A 26505-nucleotide genomic window follows, 5' to 3' on the forward strand; every position below is an offset into this window, starting at 1 on the left:
GGCTCTGCAGGTTTGCGGTATACCAACGTATGCAGGAAATAGAAGGAGGAAATACGGCTCGGAGTATTTTTGCAACAGGCTGGATTCATGAGTCCTGAGAGTCTTGACGAATGATCCCGAATCAGCTAACTCATGCTGGGGATGGAGCAGAGCTAAAAGGGATCCAAGTTGATAGCGCCGCCACCCAGCGCTGCTAGTCGGGTAACACAAGTGGGACACTCAATAGTACTTATTCAGGGTCTCCGGCTCGATCGTTTCCTTCCACTGTGATTTTCTGCTTTTTGATTCTCCCTCTTGAATCAGCTGCGTCCCTTCGTAACTGTTTCAGTCGTTACCCCAGACTCCATTCGTTAAAGTCTCCACTCGCTTTGGGAATTCTTCTCGACTATCAAGACCTGATTATTCGCATCGAGCATTTCTTCCGGGATCTCTGTTTCTCTCGTTTCTGGATAGAGTTCCTTACCGAGTTTCGTGAACTCAATAGTTTCTCTACAGTCGCTACCAGATCATCCAAATGGTCCTGCTCCGCTCCGTGCTCGCTTTCGCCTCTGTGGCTGGCCTTGCAATCAGCCAAGATGCCAGTACAACAACGGTAGATATCCAGAGTCTCGAAGATGGCACGAAAAGTATGGCCTCCTTCGGATACGTCTATATTGGCAACATTCTAACGGTCAATCTCCACAGAGCAATGGTGCATAGCACAAACCTCCTCCTGCCCTCTTCTCTGCCTGCAGCTCCCCGGCGCATCTGGAGACCCAACATCCAACACCTGCGATGATGTACGTTGACTTGCCAATCACTTTCTCCAGATACACAATCACCGTCCATCAAACTTCACTTGGTAATCTAACCTCTAACTCTTGTTTGCAATCAGGACACGCTCGCCTACAGCTGCGTCTGCGACAACGGCCAATCCCCCAACGCCTCCGAATACTCTCAAACGATCCCGTACTTTCTCTGCACGGAAGAAAACAACAACTGCGTGGCCGCTTGCAGCCAAGGCGACTCCAGCTGTCAAGACAGTTGCCGCACCAGCAACCCATGCGGTGCGCAGAACCCTAAACTCGTCAATACGACTTCTACCAATGGGTCTTCGACTGCGACGAGCACTGCTACCTCCACCACTTCTTCTCTCGCGCCCTTCACGGGCCTGCCTGATGACGAAGGCGCTGCTGTAAGGCCTGTGACGGATCTGAGGCAGGTGTATGGGCTTTTTGCCGTGCTGGGTGGGTTCTTCGCTGGTTTTACGATTCTGCTCTAGAAGTTCGATTAATTGCGTGCATGCATGCATACTTTTCTGGCATGGCATACTATAGCGTGTTATTTGTTGATGAGTTATCACTGCTACTGATGTGGTCTCTTGCTTTACTTTGGTTTATTTCATGATGTTTACCTCGGGCTCAGCGATAATACTAATACTCCTGTCATCTTCTACTGATCTTACATGGCAATGAACTGGATGTATGAACTGAGAATTTACCGGGATTGAGAATTTAGCGTCCTCTATCTGATTCTGGAGCAAGAATGACCTGAGTAAGGAGCAAGTGTCGCAACATTTAGCGCAGCAATACAAAATGATGGGGAAAATTATCAAACAACGAATAATAGCGAGTAAGAATCAATCAAGGCTGCAGTCAAACCCTGCAGCTACCTATGGTGCACCGAGCTCTGCACTCTGCTGTAGACCCTCGGTTAGTCGGAGGATTCTACCCTAAAATCCTATGACAGTTGCCGTCTGAGTGCGATGGGGCGCCATAGGCCTGGACTTTTTGGACCGCCAAACAATACCTAGTCTCTCGTCTATCCTATCCCAGGTCTGGAGCTCCCTCAGTGTAAAGGCGAAGCCACAGAGTCTGGTCTCACCACCCGCCTGCAGGTGACGGCATAGTTCGTCGTAGATAGCAAAGTCCGCATCATGCGCCCCATAACTAAGAAGGAAAGGTATATCGTCGTACACCCTGACTGTCTTTTCATGATGAAGTGTCAGGCTGTCCAGACGGGATTTCAGACTGTTGAGGCGGGATGTCTGTTGCATAGTCCGGATCTTTGACCTGATTCTCGCCATGCGACTGGACTGCTCTCCGTTTTGAGCTTGCAATTGGGTACTATCACGGTCAATAGGCGGAATGGCCTCAGCAACTGGTAGACCCAGCCTGGTCATCAGGTCACGTATTATATCTTCTTCCCAGGTTGGTTTGGCGTTCTTGGGTGTATCAAAGGATATAAGCAGCCACCATTTATTCGACGCGAGGTCAAGCTTTTTGCTGCTTCCGACGGCAAATCCTGTGCTTACCTTATAGCTCATGCAGTCAAGACCGCGTAAGGTATGCGCAACGATTGCGGTGGTCATCGACGCCGTCTCCACAGAGGCTTCCTTAAGATCAAATGGCAGAGTAATACCCGCCGAGGTCTTAATCGGAGTTGCAAAAGGCATTATTGAGTTACCCGCCACGATGGTAGACCCCAGAATGTAGTGAGAGGAGTGATATGGATATTGCTCAAGCTGAAGGTAGTCCTCGAGAGTCTTTTGCTGTCGTTTGACAATTGTTTAGTCAGTATGGCAAGGCTGCAACTTTTTATAGCCCAAGAGACAAGCAGGACCAAGACGTTTGTTAGAGATCCTTTGAAGCCCTTTGTTGTGAGTGCTCTCTTTGGGGATTATGCTTTGCACCAGCTTGAACAAGGCCTAGTCAAGGCGTGTCTTGTATGCCGGCTAACAATGATATTGCATTGTTTGATGAACTTACTATTGGGCTAGCTGCCGCATGTGATGAACAACAGCCATCGGTACAGACTGGTGATGATGTGCCAGAACTGGAGCAGAGTGTTAAATACATTTTTCAGGCTTTCATTCCACGGGATTATGGTGCCGATTTTGGTTGGTCGGGAAGTGAGTTTTATTATGTTCTTGTTGGTTGATATTCTAATGTGAGCATTCGGTTGGCTGACAGGTGTTAGCGGTTGCTATTACTGAGACATAACTGTACGGAACTTTCTAGGTTTGATAAGTAGGCTAAGGTACCTCGAGGTACTGGCTGCGCTTCTCGCCGAGACTTGTAATGGGTGAATAGATAATGGTAAAGCGGATTGCGGTGGCTTCATAGATGGTAGAAACTGCACAAATTAATAGACTGAGTATTACCTTACACAGGAGTAGGAACGCCTTTTCACCATGGCCAAAAATTTGTCCCAGGCTGGCAGGAGCACATTTATTATTGGAATATAAAAAGGAGATTTACTGCAGCCAGCATGGATTCCGTTTGGCCTGATGTCATTTCAGAACCTGCATATACTCAAGCTCATCCACCGCAAGCTTAGTCTTTCTTGAGCTGGCCTACCACCTGGATCCTTACTTGCCTTCAGTCAAGGAACTTCTCCGGGTACCTGAACTGGCTTTATTGCCATACCTGGGCTGCTGGCTCTGTTTTAATGCCAATATATTAGCGTAAGTTCTCTCAAGCAAGGCTCGTGCTTAGGCAGGACAGACATAGCAAGGCACAAGACTAGAAGGTCTAAAGCCTCTGGAGACCTACCTGGGGTTATAGGTAGAGAACGGGTCTAGGCTAGTGATTGAACACTGGAGGGTCGGAGAGACTGAGCGGAGGGCTAAGGTGGTAGATCTAGATACTGACGACCCAAGTAGTAAGGCTAAATGCATAGGCCCATAGTGGGAATCTTGTGGAATTGTAACCAATCGCCGCGCGAATACATACCTCATAATCAACGAAAACTTTCTGTAGCTATTGATGGCACAAACAAGTTTTAGTTAAGGTCCCGTGCATTCTGGTCGGCGATGATCTGCGGGTTGCATACGTTATCAGAATCTATAGATACCAAGTCCGTCCGTCCTCCCTCCCTGCTAGTACGCATGGAAAGCATCCAGTGGTTGTAAATATAAGAAGAACACTATCCCTGCACTGTTTATCGTATATATACATGTTGAATGAAGTGAGCGGACCGGTGGTGAAATTACGTTACCCAAGTTTTCTCCCTCATGTTTAGTATTCCCGGCTATGAGCTGCCTCAGTATACAGATTGAGTCATATGTTATAAGCAGTTTCTATTCACCTTCTTAGGAAAAGGTCTCCCGTCTGACAAGATAATCAGATTTTTAGCATTCGGTAATCCGGACATATGTTACGCAAATCAGCCGGCACTCTATATAAGCACTAGATAGATGGCAGGGAGGTGCTGACGGGCGGTGATGACGATATGTCGTATTAGGCGGCTTTCTCTAAAGAATAGCCACAACAGGTAATTCATGTCTTGAATCTAAAGGTTAGAGAATAAGGGCATCGTTATCCAACTGACTGCCGATCTTGTCCAAGAGTCAGGGATGATGCTGGCAGGATGTTGATATAGCTGCGCTTGTGGTCACCGACCATACTACTAACCAAGGGGCGTGTGGCTTAAGTAAAGGCTTAGCGGACGGGCCCGAGAAATGGAGAGAGCACCGTCTCAACATTGACCACAAGCGGTGGGATGGGCGGTGGGATTATGACAGACTTATCTAGGTCACCGTACAAGGATGATGTTTCCGCTGAAAGACAAGCAGAAAACCATCACCCCTCCTTTTCTCTTTCAAGATCCCCGGATATTCCACGTTAAAGGTTTGCCTCCGAAAGAGTTCTTCTTGGATTTGTGGAAGATCCCAACAGCGGACAGCGGACCGCGCTCGAGCCAGACATCCCTCAGTTGCCTTCCCCACACTGAAGTGACTTATCGATTGTGTCTCGTTGTTGCCGAGTAAGAGGGCTGTGGGAAGTCTTCAGATCTCCCCCTCTCACTATATCTCTTGAGACGCATCTTGTTTCGTTGGTATTGCTTTCTCTTCTGATAATTTGTGGACGAGCTGTCCAGCATAGACGCAATGGAGCCCATGTTACCTGAAGCCGGTGAAGCAGCCCAATCGAGTTCATATGCACCCCAGGCCTCGGTTTCTATGGGAGTAGATCCGGATCCAAATACTGGTCTTGTATCTACTTCTGCCGCGCCGTCGGTCAGAGTGGACGGTATATCTGCCAGCGCGAGCGTGGTGATATTAGCTAACACCTAATAGAAGCACCTAAATTCGAACTGGAATCCTACATCGCAAATTATACTGGTGAGTGCTGGAACCCCGTTTTTTCTACAGAAAGCTCTAGCTGATACGTTCGCAAAAAGGCCGGACTCGGTTCAATCGATTATACCTTATCGGGACCTGCTCCTCGTACCTTGCTGTTGAAGCCCTTAAAGCTGCGATTGTGGAGGCCAAGTCTGGTAAAGATGTTGCTCGGTACCTGCGCGCAGTCCAAGCACTTGCGGATGTTGCACCAAATGAGCCCGAAGCTACCATTGACACGGACTGGGTGGAAAGGTCACAGAAAGTTGTCAAAGCCGAGACGGACCGATTAGAGCATGAACTTAGGGGATATAAAAATAACTTGATTAAAGAGAGTATCCGGGTATGCGTAATCGCTTCGCATAAAATGGTTTCGTAACTGACACTTTCATAGATGGGAAACGAAGAGCTCGGCCAGCATTACCATCGAATCGGCGACCTGACATCTGCATTCAAGGCTTATTCCCGTATGAGAGACTTCTGCACAACCCCCAGTCACATCGCGTCGATGTTGTTCAAGATCATCAGTGTGGCGATCGAGCGCGGGGACTGGCTGAACGTACAATCCAATGTGCATCGGCTCCGGAGTCAGGGAGGGAAGCCGGAAGAACAAGCTAAACACCAGCCTAAGATGTCAGCTGCCATGGGGCTATCACAGCTACATTCGGGGTCATACTTAGAAGCCGCGAACAGCTTTATAGCGACGGACTCCAGCTTAGGGGACACGTTTAATGAGGTTCTGTCCTCGAACGATGTCGCGGTATACGGCGGTCTCTGTGCCCTAGCCTCCATGGACCGCAACGAGCTTCAGCGCCGTGTCCTGGACAATAATTCGTTCCGCAACTTCCTAGAGCTGGAGCCTCACATTCGCCGCGCTATTTCATTCTTTTGCAACTCCAAATTCCGACCATGCCTCGAAATCCTCGAAGCATACAGAGCTGACTACCTGCTCGACATTCACCTCCAGCGCCACGTTCAAGTTCTATACAACCGAATCCGAACAAAGTCTATTCAACAATACCTTATCCCCTTCAACCGTGTCTCACTCGAATCTATGGCCAAGATCTTCGTCCTCGGAAACCCCACAAGCCAATCCAGCCAAAGCGACTCAAACTCAGCCTTTGTCCAGGAATTGATCAGCCTTATCCAAGACGGCACGTTGGACGCTCGCATCGACCTTGAGACGCATGTCCTCGTTTCCACCCAAGGCGATAAGCGCATAGAAGTGCAAGAAGCAGTCCTCGAGAGTCTTGATAACTACGTTAGGGAAGCACATCTTCGGCTGCTACGGTCGAATATTATCCGTGCTGGTTTAGAGGTGCGTCCATTAGGAGAAGACCGCCATTCGAAACTGGAGGAGAGAGGGAAGAAGGGCCATAGTGCCATTGGGAACTTGCTCCGGGCGACGGGGATGAAGCAATAAGTTTGAAGCCAGTCGGTCGAATACTACGTTTGACTGCATGGACCTGTTACGATTATGTGATGCTTTTTAGTACCCTACTACCTAGAGCTCAGATGGAAATGAAGTGACGGCATCAAAACCCGTTTACACCGCCGATCTCGCAATGATTTTCTGTAACGTTTCGCATTAGGCGTAACAACCGCTAGGTGGTCATCAGCAGGCACCTGTATGATATAGCGTTCCAAATGGGACCCCAATTCGTGTGCTTCGCGGCTTCGAGAAGGTGTTTTTGGACACCAGCGGAGCAAAAATTTGTCCTTCCACCTCACACGCCGCAATCCGAGTTACTGTGATGTTCAGTCTCAGGATTGGCGCATCCCGGTGGAGAGGTCCAGGTCAGCGTCGGTTCGGCTCGCGGGATCTACCTCTCACTCTTCCGTGACCCTAATTCAGTCACATATGTGGATAATCATACATGTAGATGGACTATAATTGGTGCGCAACAAGAGACAGTCTAGATTCCAACTTCCTCCAGACGGGCAATCCGATCGGATGGATTTATCTAAAAACCGCCGAGCTCCGTGGTGGTCTGAGGGGGACCGAAATGTTATCTTGAGGGCCAATTCTGCGACAGTTCTGCGATATTCTCGAAAAACAATTCAGTTTTCTCATAATGAGTCACTCTCAGGTGCATCCATCTCGAAAGATCTTGCTGATTGTTACCACAGGAGGGTTCTCACATGCCGGTAAGTGCGGAACACGCCTGCGCTGGCTAGGATAGACCTGATTAAGGACGAATATTGCTCCTGTTTTGGAAATTGGCCGGGTCCCCGCGGAACGTGGCCATCAGATTGAATTTGCGACACTCGAAGGGCAAGAAAGCTGGGTGAAGGCTGATGAGTATGGCTTTGTCAACAAGCTTCATCAGTTGAGCCCTGGGCCAATGCCAGAGCAACTCGACGGGCACTATCGGCGGATGCAGTCGTGGGATATCTCCAAGGGAATCGGACAAGCTATCGAATCCAAATACCTGCGGACTCCTTCTGGCCTCAGACCTACCATCGTTTGAGAAAACTCATGGCCGACCCGGCGACTCGACCGGATATGATGGTTGCGGACTTCTTCGTCGAGGCAGCCAACGATATTCACTACGAGTATAAGTTGCCAATCGCAATCGTCTACTCCCAATATGCCTGCCTTCCAGCTGCCTTGCCCATACATCCCAGGCTACCCCGGCTTCCAACTGCCAGGGACCATGACCTCTGAGGATACGCCGATGTGGCTGCGGATCATGAACGAGATCTTCTTCCTCCCAGGTCTTCCAGTTATCATACGCCTAGGAAAATGGAGCAAGAAAATGCGACAGGAGAATTAGGTCTCTTATTCGCCTCACAAGCCCAGCAAACCGGACTATCTCATCTTTGTCAATTCGTTTTTTGGGCTGGAAATCCCGCGCGATCTGCCTCCAACCACTGCTCCTGTCGGTCCCCTCTCGAGTCCGAATTACCCACCGTTTGACCAGCAATGCGATTCAGTCCCTGCCAGTCGTAAATCGGTCCTTTATATCGCTCTTGGCACTCATATCATCCTAGCGCATAAGGATGCGGCCAAGATAGTGGAGGCCGCAAACTGTCTTCAAGAGGATGGATTGATCGATGGTGTTATTTGGGCTATGGGCAAGACGTGTCGAGCGGACCTTGACCGCAGGTACGAGCGAGCACAATGAGAGTAAACCTCTTTTTGCACAGATAGCTGATAATTCCATGCCAGCGCATCCTTCCCAATCAGTACCGGCGATTCGAAAAAGATGACCCTAGGTGATCTTCTTGACAACAAACACCCGGACTGGATCTTCCCCTTCTTCGCTCCCCAACGCGCCGTCCTCAATAATGAGTCCGCAAAACTCTACTTCACCCACGGCGGCGGATCAAGCGCTAACGAGGGGCTCTATCACGGAAAACTAATGCTATCGATGGGGATCTTCGCCGACCAGATCGCCAACACGGCTCAGCTGGCGGCAGGAGGCGTGGCCGAGTCACTGAGCAAGTTCGGCTTCACGTCCGACGAGGTCTACGCCAAAGCAGAGAAGATACTCAGGTCCGAAACCTCTACATACAGATGGAACGTGCTGCGGCTGCAGCGCATTGCTCGCGTCGCTTCCCGGCGCAAGTATCATGCCGCCGGTCTGATCGAGGAGCTCATGTGCGACTATGAACTGCGGTTCAAGGACGGGAAGGAGCTGCGCCCGATGCACTTGCAGACCGCTGATATGCGTATGTCTGCCTTCAAGGCTAAGAACTGGGATCTTTACGCGGTCAGTGCACTCGCCCTCGTCACGGTCGTCGGGCCGACGTGGCTGGCTGGTCCCTTTGCGTGGCGGTTTCGTGGGCCTGTGGTCGGACAGGTCCGAGCTGTTGCGTTTTCAAGTGGGGAGTCTCTGAAGAATGTCATCAACAAGTAGGCTCGATATCGCTGTCGAACTCTGATTTCGGTAATCAGCATTTCGTCTGTTTGGGTTCAACATGATCAGACAACCGTAGTACTAACCAACCTCCGGCACCCTACGATAATATGTACTGGATTCGGTCATATAACAATATCATATCATGCACATGCAGGCTTGTTCTTGAAAGCACCCATCTGTTCTAGCCTAGTAATTAGTATCTCCATCCATCAACTGGGGCAGACAAGACTTACATTCTTTGGTTGTCAACACATGCTTGTACCTCTTATTAGCGACCAAGGACCTTCCTTGGTTTCAACAACATTCTTTTACTTAGAGGGTTCTGTTGGTCGTTTTGCGAATTTATATAAGTCTGTGGACCTTCAAAACGGTATAACTTTTTATATCTTAAACTGGTTAAGCAAGGTTATTAGATTAATGAGCACTATAGATGGGCAAATAAGTAAGGAAGAGTAAAAGTATCTCTATACAGTTGAAAAGTATTAAATAAAGTTGGTAGAGTCCTTGCTACTTATCTTAAGCTTGAGCGGCTAATAAAAGTGGCCTAAGTTTTCGAAACTTCTTACCCTAAACTTAATGTCTCTTACCTTAAAGCAGCAAGGCATTCAGAGCTCGTTGCACTTTTATCCGCGTTGATAATGGTGGCTTAAGTATGGCTGAGCGGACGGGTGCTCATGGGATGGAGGGCAGAATAAGGCTGTATCGACTACACATCCGTAGCCTACTAAGGATCGGATGCCTTCTGATGATTGTATTCTCTCTTGATTCCTCGCTCCTAACTACGATCTGTATAGGTATTTGGTTGTATATTCATGTGTGCATGGCACTTCCATTTTCCATCTTCCACCGAGCAGCTCGTCTGGCGCATTGCGTCAACTTATACTCTGGCTTTTTCCATTCTCGGAGGCCTCTATGTACAGCTTTGCTATAAGGTTATTCTTCCGCGTTAAGTCGAGCATAGAAGGAACATTAGCGATGCAGAAAAATTGGAGCTCCCGCAGTCACGGATGCAGTTGCAGCGTCTTGCTGCAAAAATCACGAATATTCATCCTTCAAAGGATCCCAGGTTGGACCTTCCCCTGCTGGCACTTGGTCCTATGTCAATCATTTGTGCTTTTTACTGCCTTTCTCGAACTTATATACTGGTTGAAGACTTTGTTGGACTACGGGATTTGCCTGAGTCGGCATTCCAAACGGTGGAATGGTCAGTTTATGTTCCCCATTGGTAGGTAAGTATGAGTTAGGAAGATTTCCCTTAACATTTCTATGTTCACTCATTGATCGAAACATGCAAAGTGACTCTGCGCAGGCTTTGATATGTGTCACGGGGCCAGCCTGAGCCTTTCGATTTGATTTCTGACCCCTGAGCTACGTCTTGTCTCGTTTATGTACCTGTTTGATAGCCTGACCCGTAGCCTGCCTGTTGTATCTACTCCGTTATCCTGTTCTAAATACATTTCTGAGCCTGTACCCTGACAGTATGATTTGTAACAGCCATGCTGACAATCTGGTATAATCTAGAGCAGTTTCTTAAGATCGGTTGAAGGTTGCAGATTGGTGACAGTAGAGATAAACGCGGAGGCTGTTGCTAGGAATTTGGCTAATTGGCGTTTTGCGTTTTTGAATGTCTATTGTCACGTTAGAGCATAGATGATGACTTACGTTGGGTGCAATATAAATGGGCCTGGTAGTGCAACTGTCATACTCATGCCTGCCCCCAGATATTAGAAGGTTGCAATGCTCCCCCACTTTGAGTCTCACGCCCTCCACCCTACCACATCAATTTTTAATTTTCCCTTTTTCTTTCCTATGTCTTTCGTGAATAGAAATAGGCATTCTTTCGCTTGCAAAGTGGCTTCTTTAGCTCTTCACCCATGAGGTTCAGCAAACACAATGAGAACGCCAGAACTGACCAAGAAGCTGTTCTGGGGAACAGCAGCACTTGCTGTCGAGCAGACCGAAAAAAGGGAGCTTTAGCTCAACCATAAGCATCTCATCCTGCTCAAAAGACAGGTCAAAGAAACAAAGTGGAAGTCGGAGAATTGCAAGAATGTGATTGAAGTTGAGAAGCTCTGCCACAGTTGGAGGGGCAGGAGAAGTGAAAGAGAGGCCACGTCAGTATTAGAATCTACAAGGGTGGGTTGCAATGGCATTCAAGCTATTCTCTATTTTCTGAAAGCGGGACGCCATTCTCTGCTCCTACTATCAAGGATAGTGCCAGGCTTGAGTGAGTGCGCGGTAGGGAGTCCCTTATCTTCACGTAAACGGTGACAGCCTGGCCTAGAAATACCAGATTCTTATTGTAAACTGTAGATTCAAAGACCACGGCCGCGGGACGAACACGACACTCCTTCACTCACTAACTCACTCGAGCTCGCGAGACACTGAGCGCAGCATCATTGGGTGTATGCATACACGCAGTCCAGACTTGCCCTGAAGATAAGAAATATCTAAGTACCATAGTGGATGAAAGATGTCCAGATACTGGCATCCCTGGCTACGGACCTGAAATACTGCCGTATGCAATAATTCCGCAGTCAGCCGGTCAAACAGTGTTCCTGTCTGGTGCTCGACGAGGTAACTATTAAAACTGCCGGCTAGTTGCGCGCAGATTGCATCATCTACATGACTACAGAGATGCAATTACGTGCCCAAATCCTGCCACTTGAAAGGCACTGGCTAGATATGGAATAAGTAGTCCGCAAGATATAAGTCAAGATTCTGTCATTTCTGATGTAGGCAGCGGCTGACTGCCAGATGCAGAGAATGATCTGGTAGTTTCTATACCGTCCTTGGGCCTAGTGGGACACGAAAATGTGGATCTGAGATAGGACAATCTTGCGGTCTATTTCATAGGCGGATCAACTGAACAGCCTAACGCTGATACTGATTGATATCATAGTCTCTAGCAAATGTCCAACAACATTGTCCACAGTATCTCTTTAAAATACGTGTCAGATCCTTCACATGTTCAGGAGCAAACACACTATTACGCTCCGCATCTAGAGAGCACCCTTCCCAGCCAGCAGATTGCTCAGGCTGCCAGCCCACGTACTCATCCTCGTAGCGATCAAGATAGAACTTCCTACTGGGCTCCGAGATTACTCCCGCGGGAGGCACTTCCAGAACCGAGCACTTGACAAAGGCAATCTTGACCTTACTTAGAGTGGAAACAAACTCGCCGTCTGCGGCCAGCTCTACTAGCGCCAGCACGTTGTAAGATGCTTGTACATCTTCTGTCATATGGCTGTCGGCTCGTCCTCTTTTGCATATGCGTAGGCTGCCGGGCGTCCAGCATCGGCTGGCCCGCTCGCTGTGCAATGATATTGTACGTGAGCGCCGCCAACCCGCCTAACCCTCGCGACCCCAGCCGGACGTGGCAATGGGGATTCGGCGAATCGGTCAAAATGGGCTGGAGGATTGTCTCCCCCTGGGCGCTGGGTATTTCGGCCATTTTCAGCGCCACGAGGCCGCCAAATGACCAGCCGCCGAGTAGGTAAAGACCCATGGCCTGCTTGCTGCGCACGAAGCAAATGTATTGGCGAGCAACCTCATCGATGGGGAATGGCGGGCGGTACCGGCGGGGTCCGTAGGCGGGAGCTGATCACGTAGATGGCTCGTCCGGGGGAGTCAAGGGAGCCGAGTGAGTTGTAGGGCAGGGTCAAACCTGAGATGGCGTGCATGAGGAAGAGCAAGTCGTGACTTTGAACTTCCCTGGACTTGAAAGATGGAGTCATGTTTGATAAATGGGCATTTAGGAATTCAGAGAACACCTGGTTAGGTAATACCAAGACCGCCTGGTTCGCAATAGATTCTTGCAAAACGCCAGCAAGAAAATAGAACACTCCAAGTTACCATGCCCCTGTACATCAGCCACACAATCCAAACCACACAGTACCATCTCTACCGCCCCGCCCTTAGCTGCTTAAACTCTTCACTGTCAAGATCAAACCCGCCAGGCTCAAAGATCCGACCAAGCGCAAGACGTAACCGCGTGCCGGCGGAGCATTTGGCATGCGCGGTAGTGCTGGGAAACGATCCAATATGCGGCGACTTGATGTCCCTGCATTCGGCTAATAAGTCCACAATGGAAAAGCCCGGGTAGGGAGGGTCCGGAGTCGGGAGGATAAGCCTCTTATCCATGAGCTGCTTTGTTAGGGCGCCGAAGACAACGTAGGTGCAGAGCTCGGTCTCGGCTTGAGAAGGTGCGAAGGCATAGCCCGAGATGGAGAGAAGGCAGCCCTGTCGGGCATTGGAGTGGACTTTGTCGAGGGCTGCCAAGATGAGGGTGATGAGGTCTGTGCGAGATTGGTTTAGTTTTTCTGTGGGGGAGGTGTTAGCGTTATACAGTATAAAGCGTCGAAATGCGGGAAAGGCACACCTAGAATGGCACCAGGAATCGGAAGCCCCCCATCAGAAATCTTATCCTTGCTATAACAAAGCAGGAACTTGGTCATGCGCTCGAAGATGCTCTTCTTCCGGAACACCCATGAGATAAACAACCAGCTCAAAGCCTTCTTGCTTACAGCGCCATTGTCTACAGGGGTCGAGCATAACGGGACGTCTTTCTCCAAGCCCGCAATCCACAGGTTCGCAAATACCTCCACGGCGTCATAGCACTCATAGTAGTCAACCAAGACGGCAATATCCGTAAGCATCTCCAAAGATACAGCCATCGGTACGTGCTTTGTCCGAGAATGGACAATTAGCATGAGAAGGAGAAAAGGAACGGTGCGTGCCTCTTCGGTGTCAATCTCTACTTGCCCATTGTTCCGGAGCTCGGTGCCCTCACGGAAGCCACTTGAGAGCATGCGTCGGAAGTAAGGAAACGCGAGGGTTAGATGTTTCGAGGAGGCCTTAATGCGCAGAGTGCGGCCTGTGAAGGTTGTGCCCAGCGATGTGTTGGTAAAGAGGAGCCTGCCGTTTAGATGCACGGAGAGCAGATCTTCGAGGCAAACCGGCAGAATAAATGGGGAGTTGTGTAGGACCAGTAAGACATCTCCATCGCTGTCTAGCTCGTAAGTGTGGGTTGTCGTGGTTCCCACGGGAGCTGCGACGGGGCTGTTGGAGACGGCGGGAGTAGCAGCATTGGGAGCCGAGCCATCAGCTCGCGGGGAACCAATCACCATCGCTGCCCAATCTATTGCAGCGAATGCTGTGGAAGTAGCGGGAGGCGCTGAAGGGTCGCTCATTTTGAGGTTTGTTGAGGGATAGAGACTCTCAAACGCGATCCCGCACAAAACAATATCGACACGTGACCGTCACTGTGACCCTTCTTAACCCTGGTGACTCCATTGGTGGTTGTAAGCTCCGCAATCCCGATTGGCTCAGTTGATCTTAAAATAGCCACGTCCAACTAATATGAAGACTGCTCACGGTCCACAGATCGAGCTTACGGGAGAACGCAGGGCTAAGATATACAGCCATGCTCTATATCTTGTAGAGTTAAGTACTACGAGTTACGGGATGGCAGCTTTTGGGTTTGCCTTAACCAATGTGGAAGGCTGTTGCTCCAGTCCTCCTTTCCCCTAACAAAGAAGTCTCTGATGCTGAAGCCGAAGCAGCTCTTGCCGGGGTCAAAGCAGCTTTTATGCTAGACACAACCGGCCATCGCAGGCGCAGAAGGTGGATTTTTCGGATAAGGAGCTTGTGCTTGTTGTTTTAAGATCGCACGAGGCTACCGAGACCGCCGTCTGGGTTTTGGACGCGGTCCTCGTTGTCACGTCGGGTGGAGTGGTTGAGATAGTCAGTGTGATGCCGCCGATTAGGACAGGGTCCCGATCTATGTAGAATGGATTCAGCCAGGAGGCAATGGAGCTACTTACAGCCTCTATTTCCTCATCAGAGGGCATAACGTCGTCCAGGTCCCAGTCTTGAGACATCATTGATTTGGAGACTTCCAAATCTAGTCGTGGGCTTGCAGCCCTCAATCACGGTCAAAGACGTGCAGAGTGTTGCGCAGGCAGTGTCAGATGCGTCCTTACAGACATAGTCGCAGATAGCAGTTACTGTCGGGGACGCTGTGCAGGTGCAAGATGTCGACGGCTCATCAGGGTGTGTATCTCAGAACCGGCACCACCGCCTCCTCCAACTTGAAGGCATTTTGTTGTGGTAAAGGTACCATTAGCCGGAGCTGCCGTATAGAACGGGCAGTCTACAGCTGGATGCTGATCTCTTACCCTCTCCGCATCCTGGGCCACAGGCCTCCAAGCCGCACCCACCACCACAAAATCCCAATCCGCAGCCACCATGACATCCAAGCAATCCACATTTACCATCGCATCCAACAGTATGCAATTGACGGTGCCACAGCCCGCAGGAGCTTCCCCAGCACTGCATCCATTGCTTGACAGGGGGTCTTCATTGCTGTAGGTTACAAGTTACAACTGGAACCCGTGTCCCCGGGGGCTGGATCCATGTCACGGTTGGGCTGCGGCGCAATGGTGATCTTGTGAGACTGTCCTAAGAGCACAGGTGCTGTTGAATTTGTTATGGTTGTGGGGAATAATGAGGAGCTTTCAGTGTCAACGGCGACACCTTTTCATTGAAAAGGTGGCATTGTTAGGATATCCGCTGCAGAATTTTGCGTGGCTTTGATGCTTGCTTACAGTAGTATTCGTCTATCCAGAGTCCATGAACTTGTTGGTGAGATGGCCTTAGGCGATCAAGACCAATGGAAAGAGGACGTTGAACGGAGCAATTGGCAGCGGTGCAGAGTATGATCTGAACCTTCTGACGCCTGGCGGTGACCTTGGAGTGTTGTAAACAGAGAATGCTCAGGAAAACGGCATCTGGTATGGCCCCGCGCTCTAGAGTACTTCCTGGGTTGTGCTAAAATATATAATTGTCATCATGTGTATCAGGCTATCTCCAATTGCCGAACAGGTCAGTTCGTGTATCAAAGCTTTAGTATGGAGCTGTGCAGATATACTCCGCCAATTGATCCTGTGTCTCGCCAGATTCTTCAGGGGCGATCCAGATAAGGAAAGCGACATAGGGGAGCTACACGCCTATGCCTGTGGAACTTACCTACGCCGAGGATGGAGGACTACATGAGGACACTCATTTCCACTGTATCTAACTTTCTATCTTCACGATCAATGCAACTTGCTATCTCAGAGTTACCTTTGACAGCAACAACTCGTTCGTACTTTACAAGATACTCAGACATGTCTAGTATCTTGGCCCTGCATTCTCCTGTTAGGCTCATCCTTTTGACCGTGGCTAGTCTTCATACTAGTTGGACCAGGCTGTGTGGGGACCTTCGGGACTTGGGTAAGTCAATCGAGAACTTTGCAGCACTTACATTAGGAGTCTCCGGGTTTAGGAAGGTTTGAGAGGTCAACCTTCCGTTACAATGCGGATTTGGATATAACGCGGACGTTGCCGCAGTCTTCTCACCCTTCTGACCCACACTTGCTCAAGTGGGCGGTATTTTCACCTTTTCCTCACCCATCTTACCTGCACTCACCCTAAGCTTGGTGTCCCTCATCCTTAAAAAGCAGCAACGCACTCGGGGCTCGTCGAACTTTTTATCTGCGTTGATAATGGTGGCAGTCAAGCACAAAAACAAAAACAAAACATACAACAGCTGGGATTCGCATGTGGTCACCCACCATACTACTAACCAGCCGGCGTGTGGCTTAAGTACGGCTGAGCGGACGGGAAGCCCTGTTCTCCACACCCTGTGGTCGTATGTACCCTGCCAGTACAAAGCAAGCTTTATAATTAAATGCAAGCGTCCAGCCATGGCCTGGTGACAGGACGGGCAAAGGCACCTATCTTCACCTTCGTAAGATGATTATTTGCTGTACCATACCTAAGGGAATGTACATTCCTTCGCCGACTGAGGTGTTCTCTGTCTTCGGCGGCTTTCGTAAAGATTCGTGAGGGTTTCCCTTTCTCTTTCTTGGATGGGCTAGTGATGCCCTGGCTTTGCGCTGGGGATTGATTTTGATGTTGCTGCCGATGCTGGTTCGCTAGGCTTCGTAGTCGCAGTGATACTACCAACCATGATCAATCTGCAAGCACGGGCAATTACAGGCATGCTAAAGTCTACCCCAATTGGGCCGCTAGTTAAGGAAGCAGGCCTTGCGCCAGCCGGGGCTCTCCTAGAAGCACGACAGCTGGAATATACATGCCAATTGCTTGGCCTACCGGAAAACCAGCCAGCTAGGAATGCTCTCCCAGCAAGCTTTAGGGAGGGGGATCAGCATGCCCAACCCGGGGAGCAGGCACCTAGGAACCCACTATGGGCTGGAGCTGGCGAGCTAAACCCTTGGTCCCTCGGACAGTATTGTTAGAATCAAAGATGTGATTCTTAGGAGAGGTTCAAACCAGTTGTAATTGTCTGATATCTCCAGATGGCTGTGTGTACGTCTCTTGCCCTTCCTTTTGGGCATCGAGGCACTATATATCACATGATGTCCTAATATGGACTGTTCATTCTGACAAGTATCTGGCACGCCAGGTTGCTGCAATCCTACCAGCGGACCCCTCCGGGGGATTTAAAACTATACAGCAAATGAGGAACAACCATTTCCCGGGTCATATTAGGGTTTTGGACACAGAGGAAGCAGCGAGGATGCTCCACCGTCAGCTACTGACAACCCTCCGGCCGAGAAAGGGGCGAAGAAACGGTCGGCGGATAAAGGCACCTTTGCGTACTCTATCGCCCGAGGAGCTGAGGAAGGCAGCCCGTGTTGCAGCTGAATCAAACCCTCCTGCAACTCCAGAGGGAGACCATGAGCAGGTCGCTGCGAGCATTCGACGCAAGTACGCGCTAGGCATCAACAACACCAATGTCCCTCAGCAGGCGCTGCTGCACCAGGATGTGCACAGGGCCTCGACATTCGCGCAGAAAACCAACGTCTATCCCTTAACCGTACAGAGACGGAAGGAGTCGCCAAGCGGGCGACGGGCTCGTACTGGATGACCACCATCCAGCACGCGGTAGCAGCCCTTTTGCCCCCAGGGGTACAAGGTCTGGCGGAATGTCAAGGACTACGGGGCCAAGGGAGATGGGAAGACCGACGACATGGCCGCATTCAACCGTGCGATCTCCGAAGGGGGCGATGCGGTGCCAATTGCGGCTCTAGCACCATCTGCTCGGCCGTCGTCTACTTCCCGCCGGGGACGTACCTGGTCAGCAGCTCGATCATACAATACTACAACACGCCAAGCACTATCAGGAATATCATGGCCTTCTGGCGAACTCGTTGGGGAAGATGAGATGATCTTCTCATTGATGCTAAGCGGGGGAGCTTTGAGGTCCTGCAGCTGACTAAAATATTGCATGATTCCTCCCGCAATTGTACATCCGATAAGATCGCTACGATGCAGACAGGATAATACAACGATGCTCATCCTGGGCACCGTGCTCGGAATGAGCGGCACATGACAAACACTCACTTAAATTGCATAAATCATGACGATCACATGCATACTGATGTTTGCCCTGAAATGGGTCTAATGGGTCTTATGGGCCGAATCGGCCGGCCCATGGGTTCTGCCCAAGTCTATTCCTAACAGAACTTCACCTATATAGTAGCTATATTGATTAACTAACACCCTTCTCATCCAAGCAGGAAGCCAGCAAGGAGCACTAATGGCGCAGTTATAACAGCAGTAGCCATCCTTAGCTGTACTGCACCTGACCCATCCACAGCCGTAGAACTGCAGTGATATATATTCTGTGTCTCCCACTTAACATCCGTGATGTTGGCTACAATAGGCTCGAAGAACCGGTCAAGAGCCGCGCAATCAAGGGGCAGGTTTGACTCTATCCGGACTCTGACGAATCCTTCTATATTTGGAAGTGATAGTCTGATTTATTTCAATCCATGCCGTCAGTAGTGAAACGAAATCCAGGAAAAGAGATTGGTCCATGGGTGAATGTGTAATATATAAAGGAGCTTACTGTTCAATGGCACCAAAAAAGCCTAGGAATTGCGGCCAACTTTCGAGAGGCAAGCTAATATTGAGAGGGGTAGTAGACTTTATGGTGATCTTTGACTCGGTGTTGCGCAATGATGGCATGTCAATCCTAGGCAGGAGACGTTAGCTCCTCATTCCTATATTAAGTTGATTGTTACAGACCGTGCAATTGCACCATCAACCTCAAGTTTTTCCCCCACAGAACTCAGCGCAGGAAAGCTGAGTGACGCCGGTGACTCAGGTAGAGTAAGCATTGCACAGTCACTCACGGTCTCCAGCTTGGGCGCTGAGATACTGACTGTTTTCCCACTGGCAACAAACCTATTGACGTATTCCAGAGATGCCAGGGAGACGTTGAGAGGATGATTGTTGGTATTGTTCCCATGCTCAATCTCTAAAAATCCGGTTACGTTTCTTAGCCCTGGCACCTCGATCCTAGATACACATCAGCATAAACACATCATTCTCTTTTGCTGCCTAGGAAGTTACTAGCCCGACGACATACCTCGAATAATTCCCATTAAAAACCAAATAATCCACGTCTCTCAAGACCGGAAAGTGCGCCTCGCTCTCCTCAGGCACCTGCGTCATCCAAACCCCCTTCGCCATTTCCAGCTTCGGCGCCGAGACATTTACCAAGGCAGCTGAGAACATGAAATCAAGCTTGTTGATATACTTTAAGTCCGGCAATGAGACTTGCGTCACCTGCACCTGCCGGTTTGCGATCGATTCTTGCTCCCAGAGCACGGCCATGAGGGAGCCCGTGATGTTTTGGACGTTGCGCAGGACGAAGGGACCCGTGTATGTCTCGTTGAACCTGAGATCGCCGACGATTGTGGTGCAGTCGCGGCCGATTATGTCGAGGTGTTCTTGGGCGGAAACTACGAGCGGGCCTTCGCATGTCTGATTCTGAGCCAGGGAGACTGTGGGATGTTAGCGTTAACTTGATGAAAATAAAATTGTGGCTCATCGGGCAGACATACGGACGGGAAGGGAAGCAGCTGCAAGAGCCGCACCCAGTCTGATGATCTTGGTGATCTGCATCATGCCCTATGGGGCTGAGACAAACATTGGCTTCGACTTGTGAGGAGCGGAAGGCGGAGAATTTAAGAAACGGAAGAGGATCCAGGGACAGGGCGCAATCTCGGCTAAAGCTTTAGCTCCTTAGGTATTCCAAGACCATGAGCTCTTGCTTGGCTTGCCGAGGGCCAGTCATTCGTTGTTGGGGGCCACACCAATTGAACAGGGCACCCTAGCAGCTGGGCATTCGCTTCAGGAGGTAACCCCACACTTTTCAGTCTTGAAGTTGTCTTCAAACATTCATGCTTTTTTTATGGTGAGTCACATCTTTTATAGCCTTGTTGGCGGTTCTGCTTTGCATATTATATAGTAGAGACGCTCCGGGTTGAAGTCGAGCATCAACTAGTTGTCATTAGTGGGCGATTACACTCTAATCGCCTCTCGATGTATAATCCTCTATGCTTTACGACCATCAGAGAGGTAGGAAAGATCCCGCAGTGTCATGTATGCTAGGACAAGAAGAGAAGAGCGTATATTAGAGCTTATCCCCAGATTTAGCAGTGCTTTCTGATATCCATCCATGCTTCGTTGAAGAGCGCTGCTTGTCGGTACCCTTTATGCTGGGTGTTTGCTCACTTCTTCTCTCTTGCAGTTGTAAGACATCCAGAGTGCCCAAATTAAGCATATTCAACACGCATACACTGATCGAAGACTACTCAAACCCCCACTCCGACTTATTCCAACTCCCAATTACCACACAGATTCCCCAACCACTTCGAAACGCTAATCAGCAGCTGCTCACTTCCATCCTCAGCAGTAGCGGGAACCAGCCTCTTCCACGCAAGGACATAGTTTCCCATAGTCCGACTTAAATCGGACCCAGTCACAGCTTGCTACAAATAAAAGGCTTTTTAAACCTGCCAGACCGCAAGTCGTCCAGGCAAGCATCGCAGATATCGATCTTTTCGCAGTATTTGCAAAAGTTGAGACCACACTCACATTCCTAGCATACTTTGCAAGCTCATGCCAACTCGTCTAGCTTGTGGAATCTCTGAGGATTTCGGCGACCTTGGTCCAGACATCCTGTTTGTTGCTGTCGGGCTCGGTGGTTGCTAGCAGCCTTTCAATCTTCTTTGAGATTTTGGTGAATTAGACTGTTTGAGTATTGTCAGATTGGCATTCTTTTTTGCAAAATTCGACTAGCTGCGAGCAGGCTCCTTTAAGAACAAGATCTTTGCTTATCAAAAGCGCTTTGAGTACTTCCGCGCCAAACTTGCGTTCTAGAAGCAGTAGACAGGCTTTTTAAGCATTTGGAACATGGGCGGAGCCTCTTCAAACTCTTCGAAGCGGTGACTCAGGATAGCCCGGATGACGTAGAAGGTGCAGACAAACTGCTTGAAGAAGCAGAGATTTATTTCAGAAAGGGCATGCCGGATGAGGCTACACCTATAAGTGAGGTGGCATTCGAGGATCGGATCAATATCTCCTGGCGATAAATGCCTTCTGCTTGGGTTTGGGCTTGAAAAGGATGGTCAGAAATAGCTCGATGTAACGTCACAGAAAAATCCCGCTTTCCATTATTGTAACTTCTCCTGGCGGTAGGATATCAGACATGGTTTTCGAAAAGCAGGTCCCGCAAAATGGTCTAAGAGGTGACTTTAACATCGGGTGCCCATTTGAGCACATCCTCTGCATTAGGCCGGTATTGCGGCTTGACTCTCAACTTAATTATCTAGTCGGTCGCAATATTGTTAAGACTGGCAGTCAGAAGATATTTTTTAATTGCAGAATTATCCACTGTTCAGGGCATTGTGCGTAGATCAATATGAAGGAGTATTCTTATTCACATGTAGACGTCAGCAAACCCCATTCTGGGCCAGGACCTTCGACCCAAAACCTAACCCAGCTGGATTTTAGGTTTTTCCAGCATGCCTCAACCTACTCTAAAGCCTACTAGGTAACTTACTAGGTTAATAAAGAATCTAATAACGTCTCCTGTAAGCGAGTGGGCCATGTAAGCGAGCGGGCCACCTCACGCGTTTTGACTGCAGTCGAAAAGCTCACCTAATTCAACCACCCACCATGCCTCCAAAAGCGCGTTGGCAAGTAATATGCTAGGAGATTTATCCTATGTGGACGCTTCTCAGAAGACTACAGCAGATTTAAATAAGCAATGTATATCTCTTTCACCTGGGCCTTCGTGACTATTCCAGCGAAGAGGGTTTACCGGTTCCAAAATCTAAGTCTATACACCTCTACGCTTATTCGCAACCCCTTGGAGCGCTGTGGAACAACCCAGAAACCGACTTGAAATAACCTTTGACCGATTATATGCGCGGCCTGCGTCAAAGAACATTCCGATATTCCATGGTGTAGTGGAGGCTGGTCAATGGTTTGATGTTCTTTGAACCATGATATCTAGGGTTTTCGGTTGACTTCCACCTCACTTTTGGCTACAAAGGAAAAGAAGTCTATAGAATACTGGATTCTTCCTTTCAGGATACAAATATATAATTCCTCATTATTTTTACATTTTCTCTTTTTTCTTACAACCTCCTTAGGTCCTCTCAGATACTCCTACTCCTGCCAATTCTTCCCGTTCCCCTAGACTATACACACACACACACACACAATCGCAACCATGTCTGCTAGCACCAGTTTTGAAACACCCAGTACGGCATTCAGTCACCTTCGTACTTCTACATCCAGCTACCGGCTCAGTCAGATTGAAAAGGTAAGGGCAAACGGCGTTGGTGAGGTAGTCGCTTTACCTCAGCTAGCTGTATGCGGAGACCAGTCTGCAGGAAAGAGCTCTGTTTTGGAAGGGATTACTGGGATCCCGTTTCCTAGACAAGATGGACTTTGCACCAGGTTCCCGACCGAGATCATCCTTCGCCATAACGGAACTACTCAAACGCAAACTATTACGGCGAGCATTCGACCCCACACTTCTCGTCCTAAAGTTGAACAAAAATTGCTTGCATCTTACAGCAGGACCCTGAAAGATATATTGGAGCTACCTTCTATTATAGCAGAAGTATCGAAACTCATGGGGATTCGTGGGTATACTGATGATGATGATTACCGACCCTCCTTTGCACCGGATGCTCTTCGAATTGAGATAACTGGCCCCATCGGCTTGCAACTGAGCGTCGTGGATCTGCCAGGCCTGATATCGGTTGCTAGCGAGGAGCAGACTGAAGATGATATTTTAACTGTCCGTAACATGGTCGCAACCTATCTGCAAAGCTTCCGAACCATTATACTCGCAGTTGTGCAAGCAACCAACGATTTTGCCAACCAGGAAATTATCAAACTGGCACGCAGGTATGATCCCGATGGCCAGCGGACAGTGGGCATCATCACCAAGCCTGACTTGATCAACAAGGGCACGGAGGCTAAGATTGCACGCATCGCGAAGAACCAGGATACAATCAAGCTCAAGCTCGGATACTTTCTCCTGAAGAATCCAAGCCCAGCGGAACTTGATGAATGTACCACTATGGCTGCGAGGTCCGCTCTTGAGCTACGCTTCCTCACCGACTCTGTATGGGCAAGCCAGCATCTGGACATGGATCGAGTTGGGGCAGATAAACTACGCCATTTTCTGCAAAGGCTTCTTGACGCCCATATCGAGAGAGAGCTGCCGAAAGTTCGAGCCGAGATAAAAAAGCGTTTTGCTGAAACCGAGGCGGAGCTGAAATCAATGGGTGACGCTCGGCCAACCGTTGGCGATATCCGCATGTTCCTCACAAGCCTCAGTATGACATTTTATGAGTTACTTCAGGCAGCCCTAGAGGGGAATTACCACAGCAGCAAGCACAACATTTTCACAAGGAATGGAAATGCTAGGCTGCGGGCTCTTATTCAAGAAGCTAATACAAGCTTCGCGACTCAGATGCATGAAAGAGGAAAACGCCGGGTTGTGCGCGATGAGGGTGATAATGAAGACGACGACAAGAATAACGACCAACACAGCGTCGAAAATGACACTGATGGCGTCAACAACCTCATTGATGATGAAATTGGTGCTCCACTACTTTATGTAAACAATGAGCAAATGATGGATTGGGTCCGACAGGTATAGTGGCTTCAACTTCCTCTTTAATATGTGTTTCTAATATTTTCATAGGTGCACTCAAGAACAAGAGGGAAAGAGCTGCCGGGTAACTATAACTCGACCCTCCTTGCAGAGCTATTCCATGAGCAGTCCCGCCGGTGGTTCAACATTGCTCAATCACATGTCCGCCATGTCCGACACATTGCGTCTCAGTGGAAAGACCAGGTTCTCCACGCCATAATTTCTGAGGAGAAGCTTCGTACAGAGGTTCGAAACATTCTACAGGAATGGCTTGACAACGCCTAGCGGCTTGCAATGGAGGAGCTTGATAAGCTTATTCAAGACGAGCAGCGTGACCCCCTGACATACAACCACTATTATACAGACAATATCCAGAAGGCCAGGCTTAACGCCCAGAGGGAAGAGGTTAGGAATGCAGTGACTCGTGTGGCGAACGAGGATTGGAATGGAAATCTTCACATCAGTAACACCTCTTATGATCTTGACACGTTTCTGCGAGGGCTCGGACAGAGGATCACAATTGATATGGACAAACAAGCGTGTGACGAAGCATTAACCCAGCTTAATGCCTACTATAAAGTAAGTGTCTGTATAATTCCAAAATACTTAGGATTCTCTTACTGATCCATAGCAGGTTGCCTTGAAGACGTTTATTGACAACATGGCTCGACAAGTCATAGAACGCCATTTGATATCACCTTTGCCCAAAGCTTTCTGTCCAACCTCTGTTGCTCAGCTTGATGATGAAGCACTTCTCCGGATCGGATCGGAACCTGCCCATGAGACTGCACGGTGGACAAGACTTACGAGCATGGCTAATGGACTAAGGCAGAGCCTGCTTGAGCTCCAGAGGTCTGTCTCATAAGTCTCCTGGGCTCCATACGCGCCATTGCCGTTTATGACTCCTGCGTGGAAGTTTTAGATATTGCGGGGTTGCAATTTGTCCTAACAAGTACCTAGAGGTATTTAGGATGAACTTTCTTGAGTGAAAAGGACCAGAATACAATAACAGCAGCCAAGATCTTATGCTTCCAGTAGGCGATAGGGAAGATGGCCCCTGTCAATCAATGGTAGGCGGAAGATCAGAAACAGCAGCAACTTTAAAAAAGAGCTAAGCATCAGAACTCCAGTTCTTCAAGAGCGCACGGGAACCAGTTGGTTTGGCCTTGCTAAGTTATTATTTAGCAGCCACCCAGTAGATAACATCCATTGCTCCCCACAACCATAGTCGTCCCATCAGCAAGGCCGACAAAAGGTTCACGAGAAACATGAATAAGTTAGGGTGACATGCCGACGCCAAGTAGTACTGCACCCATTTGGTTTCTTTCGCAGGACTGAGCATCACTATCAAAACACAGTATTTGCAGGTGCTTCTTGATCTGGACTATATACCCTGGTATTATAACATAGCTTCGAGTACAGCAAACTGGGTGCTTCTTCTGGATACTTAGTTATCCCAGGAACATTCACCTCGCTACAGAATCAGACACTCTGGATGGGAGTTTAAGCACAACCAAAACTAGTCAAGCGATTATTACCACTGTTACACCCCCATGCTGCTTATTGCATGCTCCTTTCTGATGCGTGGGAGCGGCCTGTATGATTTGGCTCTTTTTGGGGGCGACGTGACAAATGTATCTGGCTCATCAACCGACTATTCGTGTAAGTCAAGCCATCCCTGAATTGAACAGCTATATTCTCAGCTAACAGGACTAAACAGGCCAACCTGTCTTAACAGCCTAGCAGGTTTGCTAACAACTATTGTCAACATATATACTGCAAAAGTGCTGATTGGTCTATCATGGCGCTCCTAACTAAACTTATCACTGGGTTGGCTTTATCAATTCCAGTGGCTCTAATTGTTTTTTACAAGTTTGGGAAACTTGAGCCTGTGACAGGAGCATGATCTGAAGATAAAAGCTGGATTCTGCAAAGTCAGTGTTGAGCAAGTCTAATTGCCTGGCTACGGCATAGATGATGACTGGGCCTGCTCTATCAACAGGCGACTCAGTTGTGCGTCGTGATTTATTGGCATGATTTTAACATCATTGCTTTCCAGTTTCTAATTTTTGAGGCCATCAGTTCCTGATTTCCCCTACTACAGTAAAAGTTTTGGCTGAGCCAAGTCACTGCTGTTGCTACTGCCGATATGCCATGCCCGCAAATGACTGATAACCACCTGTCTCAGTAGTTGAGCTCCATACCATTTCCGTCTTCATTTGTATCAAGGTGCAACAATAGCAACAGCAGGATGCTAAAAAGTCCCCAAGTCCTGAGCCTATAACCATAAGTTGCCCTCGCATTGCAGACCGCCTCCGTTCCAACAAACATTTTTGACATCCACAGCTTAAAATAATATAACGAACACACTATAATAATAAATGATCTGTTAATATACTCCAGGTTAGATACAAGACCTAGACTTACATTTCTGTTAAAATAACTGTACTTGCCTATATTCAAGTTCTTGGTTCGTGACTTTGTCTTTCCGAAAGGAAACA

At 48.9% G+C, this 26505-nt stretch overlaps 8 protein-coding genes across 8 annotated transcripts; 5 read left to right on the forward strand and 3 right to left on the reverse strand.

The window, feature by feature from the left end:
* Positions 1-239: 239 nt before the first annotated feature.
* Positions 240-1442, forward strand: BDW70DRAFT_82897 (uncharacterized protein). Its single transcript, XM_073744956.1, has 3 exons — positions 240-626; positions 685-779; positions 875-1442. The coding sequence occupies exons 1-3, from the start codon at positions 515-517 to the stop codon at positions 1259-1261; spliced, it is 594 nt and encodes a 197-aa protein (XP_073599944.1). The 5' UTR covers positions 240-514; the 3' UTR covers positions 1262-1442.
* On the reverse strand, positions 1425-2434 carry BDW70DRAFT_169495 (uncharacterized protein; the record flags this gene model as incomplete). The annotated part of the gene is made up of 2 exons (XM_073742697.1): positions 1425-1468; positions 1789-2434. The coding sequence occupies 2 exons, from the start codon at positions 2432-2434 to the stop codon at positions 1425-1427; spliced, it is 690 nt and encodes a 229-aa protein (XP_073599945.1).
* A 2145-nt stretch (positions 2435-4579) lies between these two features.
* BDW70DRAFT_128550 (COP9 signalosome complex subunit 1) lies at positions 4580-6642 on the forward strand. Its single transcript, XM_073735447.1, has 4 exons — positions 4580-5012; positions 5060-5104; positions 5164-5444; positions 5496-6642. Exons 1-4 carry the CDS (start codon positions 4871-4873, stop codon positions 6522-6524), a joined length of 1497 nt encoding a protein of 498 aa, XP_073599946.1. The 5' UTR covers positions 4580-4870; the 3' UTR covers positions 6525-6642.
* A 534-nt stretch (positions 6643-7176) lies between these two features.
* On the forward strand, positions 7177-8964 carry BDW70DRAFT_169496 (glycosyltransferase; the record flags this gene model as incomplete). The annotated part of the gene is made up of 5 exons (XM_073742698.1): positions 7177-7253; positions 7296-7566; positions 7639-7827; positions 7879-8210; positions 8274-8964. The coding sequence occupies 5 exons, from the start codon at positions 7177-7179 to the stop codon at positions 8962-8964; spliced, it is 1560 nt and encodes a 519-aa protein (XP_073599947.1).
* A 3906-nt stretch (positions 8965-12870) lies between these two features.
* BDW70DRAFT_156292 (uncharacterized protein) lies at positions 12871-14159 on the reverse strand (the record flags this gene model as incomplete). The annotated part of the gene is made up of 2 exons (XM_073740168.1): positions 12871-13289; positions 13349-14159. 2 exons carry the CDS (start codon positions 14157-14159, stop codon positions 12871-12873), a joined length of 1230 nt encoding a protein of 409 aa, XP_073599948.1.
* A 3132-nt stretch (positions 14160-17291) lies between these two features.
* BDW70DRAFT_83076 (uncharacterized protein) lies at positions 17292-17936 on the forward strand. Its single transcript, XM_073744958.1, has one exon. It carries the CDS (start codon positions 17492-17494, stop codon positions 17900-17902), a length of 411 nt encoding a protein of 136 aa, XP_073599949.1. The 5' UTR covers positions 17292-17491; the 3' UTR covers positions 17903-17936.
* Positions 17937-18368: 432 nt separating this feature from the next.
* Positions 18369-20031, reverse strand: BDW70DRAFT_128555 (uncharacterized protein). Its single transcript, XM_073735448.1, has 6 exons — positions 19887-20031; positions 19409-19826; positions 19203-19338; positions 19066-19139; positions 18887-19012; positions 18369-18792 (listed from the first exon to the last, which is right to left on the reverse strand). Exons 1-6 carry the CDS (start codon positions 19948-19950, stop codon positions 18543-18545), a joined length of 1068 nt encoding a protein of 355 aa, XP_073599950.1. The 5' UTR covers positions 19951-20031; the 3' UTR covers positions 18369-18542.
* Positions 20032-22564: 2533 nt separating this feature from the next.
* Positions 22565-24869, forward strand: BDW70DRAFT_147414 (P-loop containing nucleoside triphosphate hydrolase protein; the record flags this gene model as incomplete). The annotated part of the gene is made up of 5 exons (XM_073738715.1): positions 22565-23633; positions 23721-24004; positions 24056-24250; positions 24290-24583; positions 24639-24869. 5 exons carry the CDS (start codon positions 22565-22567, stop codon positions 24867-24869), a joined length of 2073 nt encoding a protein of 690 aa, XP_073599951.1.
* Between the last annotated feature and the right edge of the window lie 1636 nt (positions 24870-26505).

Source organism: Aspergillus foveolatus, assembly GCF_047715535.1.
Source record: "Aspergillus foveolatus strain CBS 279.81 unplaced genomic scaffold BDW70scaffold_4, whole genome shotgun sequence".
In the NCBI taxonomy this organism is placed as follows: Eukaryota; Fungi; Ascomycota; class Eurotiomycetes; order Eurotiales; family Aspergillaceae; genus Aspergillus; species Aspergillus foveolatus.

Coding starts and splice junctions, on each gene's coding strand:
- BDW70DRAFT_82897 (XM_073744956.1), top strand. CDS start 515: ATGGTCCTGCTCCGCTCCGTGCTCGCTTTCGCCTCTGTGGCTGGCCTT. Junction 627..684: donor TCTCGAAGATGGCACGAAAA/GTATGGCCTCCT, acceptor CAATCTCCACAG/AGCAATGGTGCATAGCACAA. Junction 780..874: donor CATCCAACACCTGCGATGAT/GTACGTTGACTT, acceptor GTTTGCAATCAG/GACACGCTCGCCTACAGCTG.
- BDW70DRAFT_128550 (XM_073735447.1), top strand. CDS start 4,871: ATGGAGCCCATGTTACCTGAAGCCGGTGAAGCAGCCCAATCGAGTTCA. Junction 5,013..5,059: donor GCCGTCGGTCAGAGTGGACG/GTATATCTGCCA, acceptor AACACCTAATAG/AAGCACCTAAATTCGAACTG. Junction 5,105..5,163: donor CTACATCGCAAATTATACTG/GTGAGTGCTGGA, acceptor GTTCGCAAAAAG/GCCGGACTCGGTTCAATCGA.
- BDW70DRAFT_83076 (XM_073744958.1), top strand. CDS start 17,492: ATGAGGAACAACCATTTCCCGGGTCATATTAGGGTTTTGGACACAGAG.
- BDW70DRAFT_128555 (XM_073735448.1), bottom strand. CDS start 19,950: ATGATGCAGATCACCAAGATCATCAGACTGGGTGCGGCTCTTGCAGCT. Junction 19,827..19,886: donor AGCTGCTTCCCTTCCCGTCC/GTATGTCTGCCC, acceptor AACATCCCACAG/TCTCCCTGGCTCAGAATCAG. Junction 19,013..19,065: donor GTTGATGGTGCAATTGCACG/GTCTGTAACAAT, acceptor TCTCCTGCCTAG/GATTGACATGCCATCATTGC.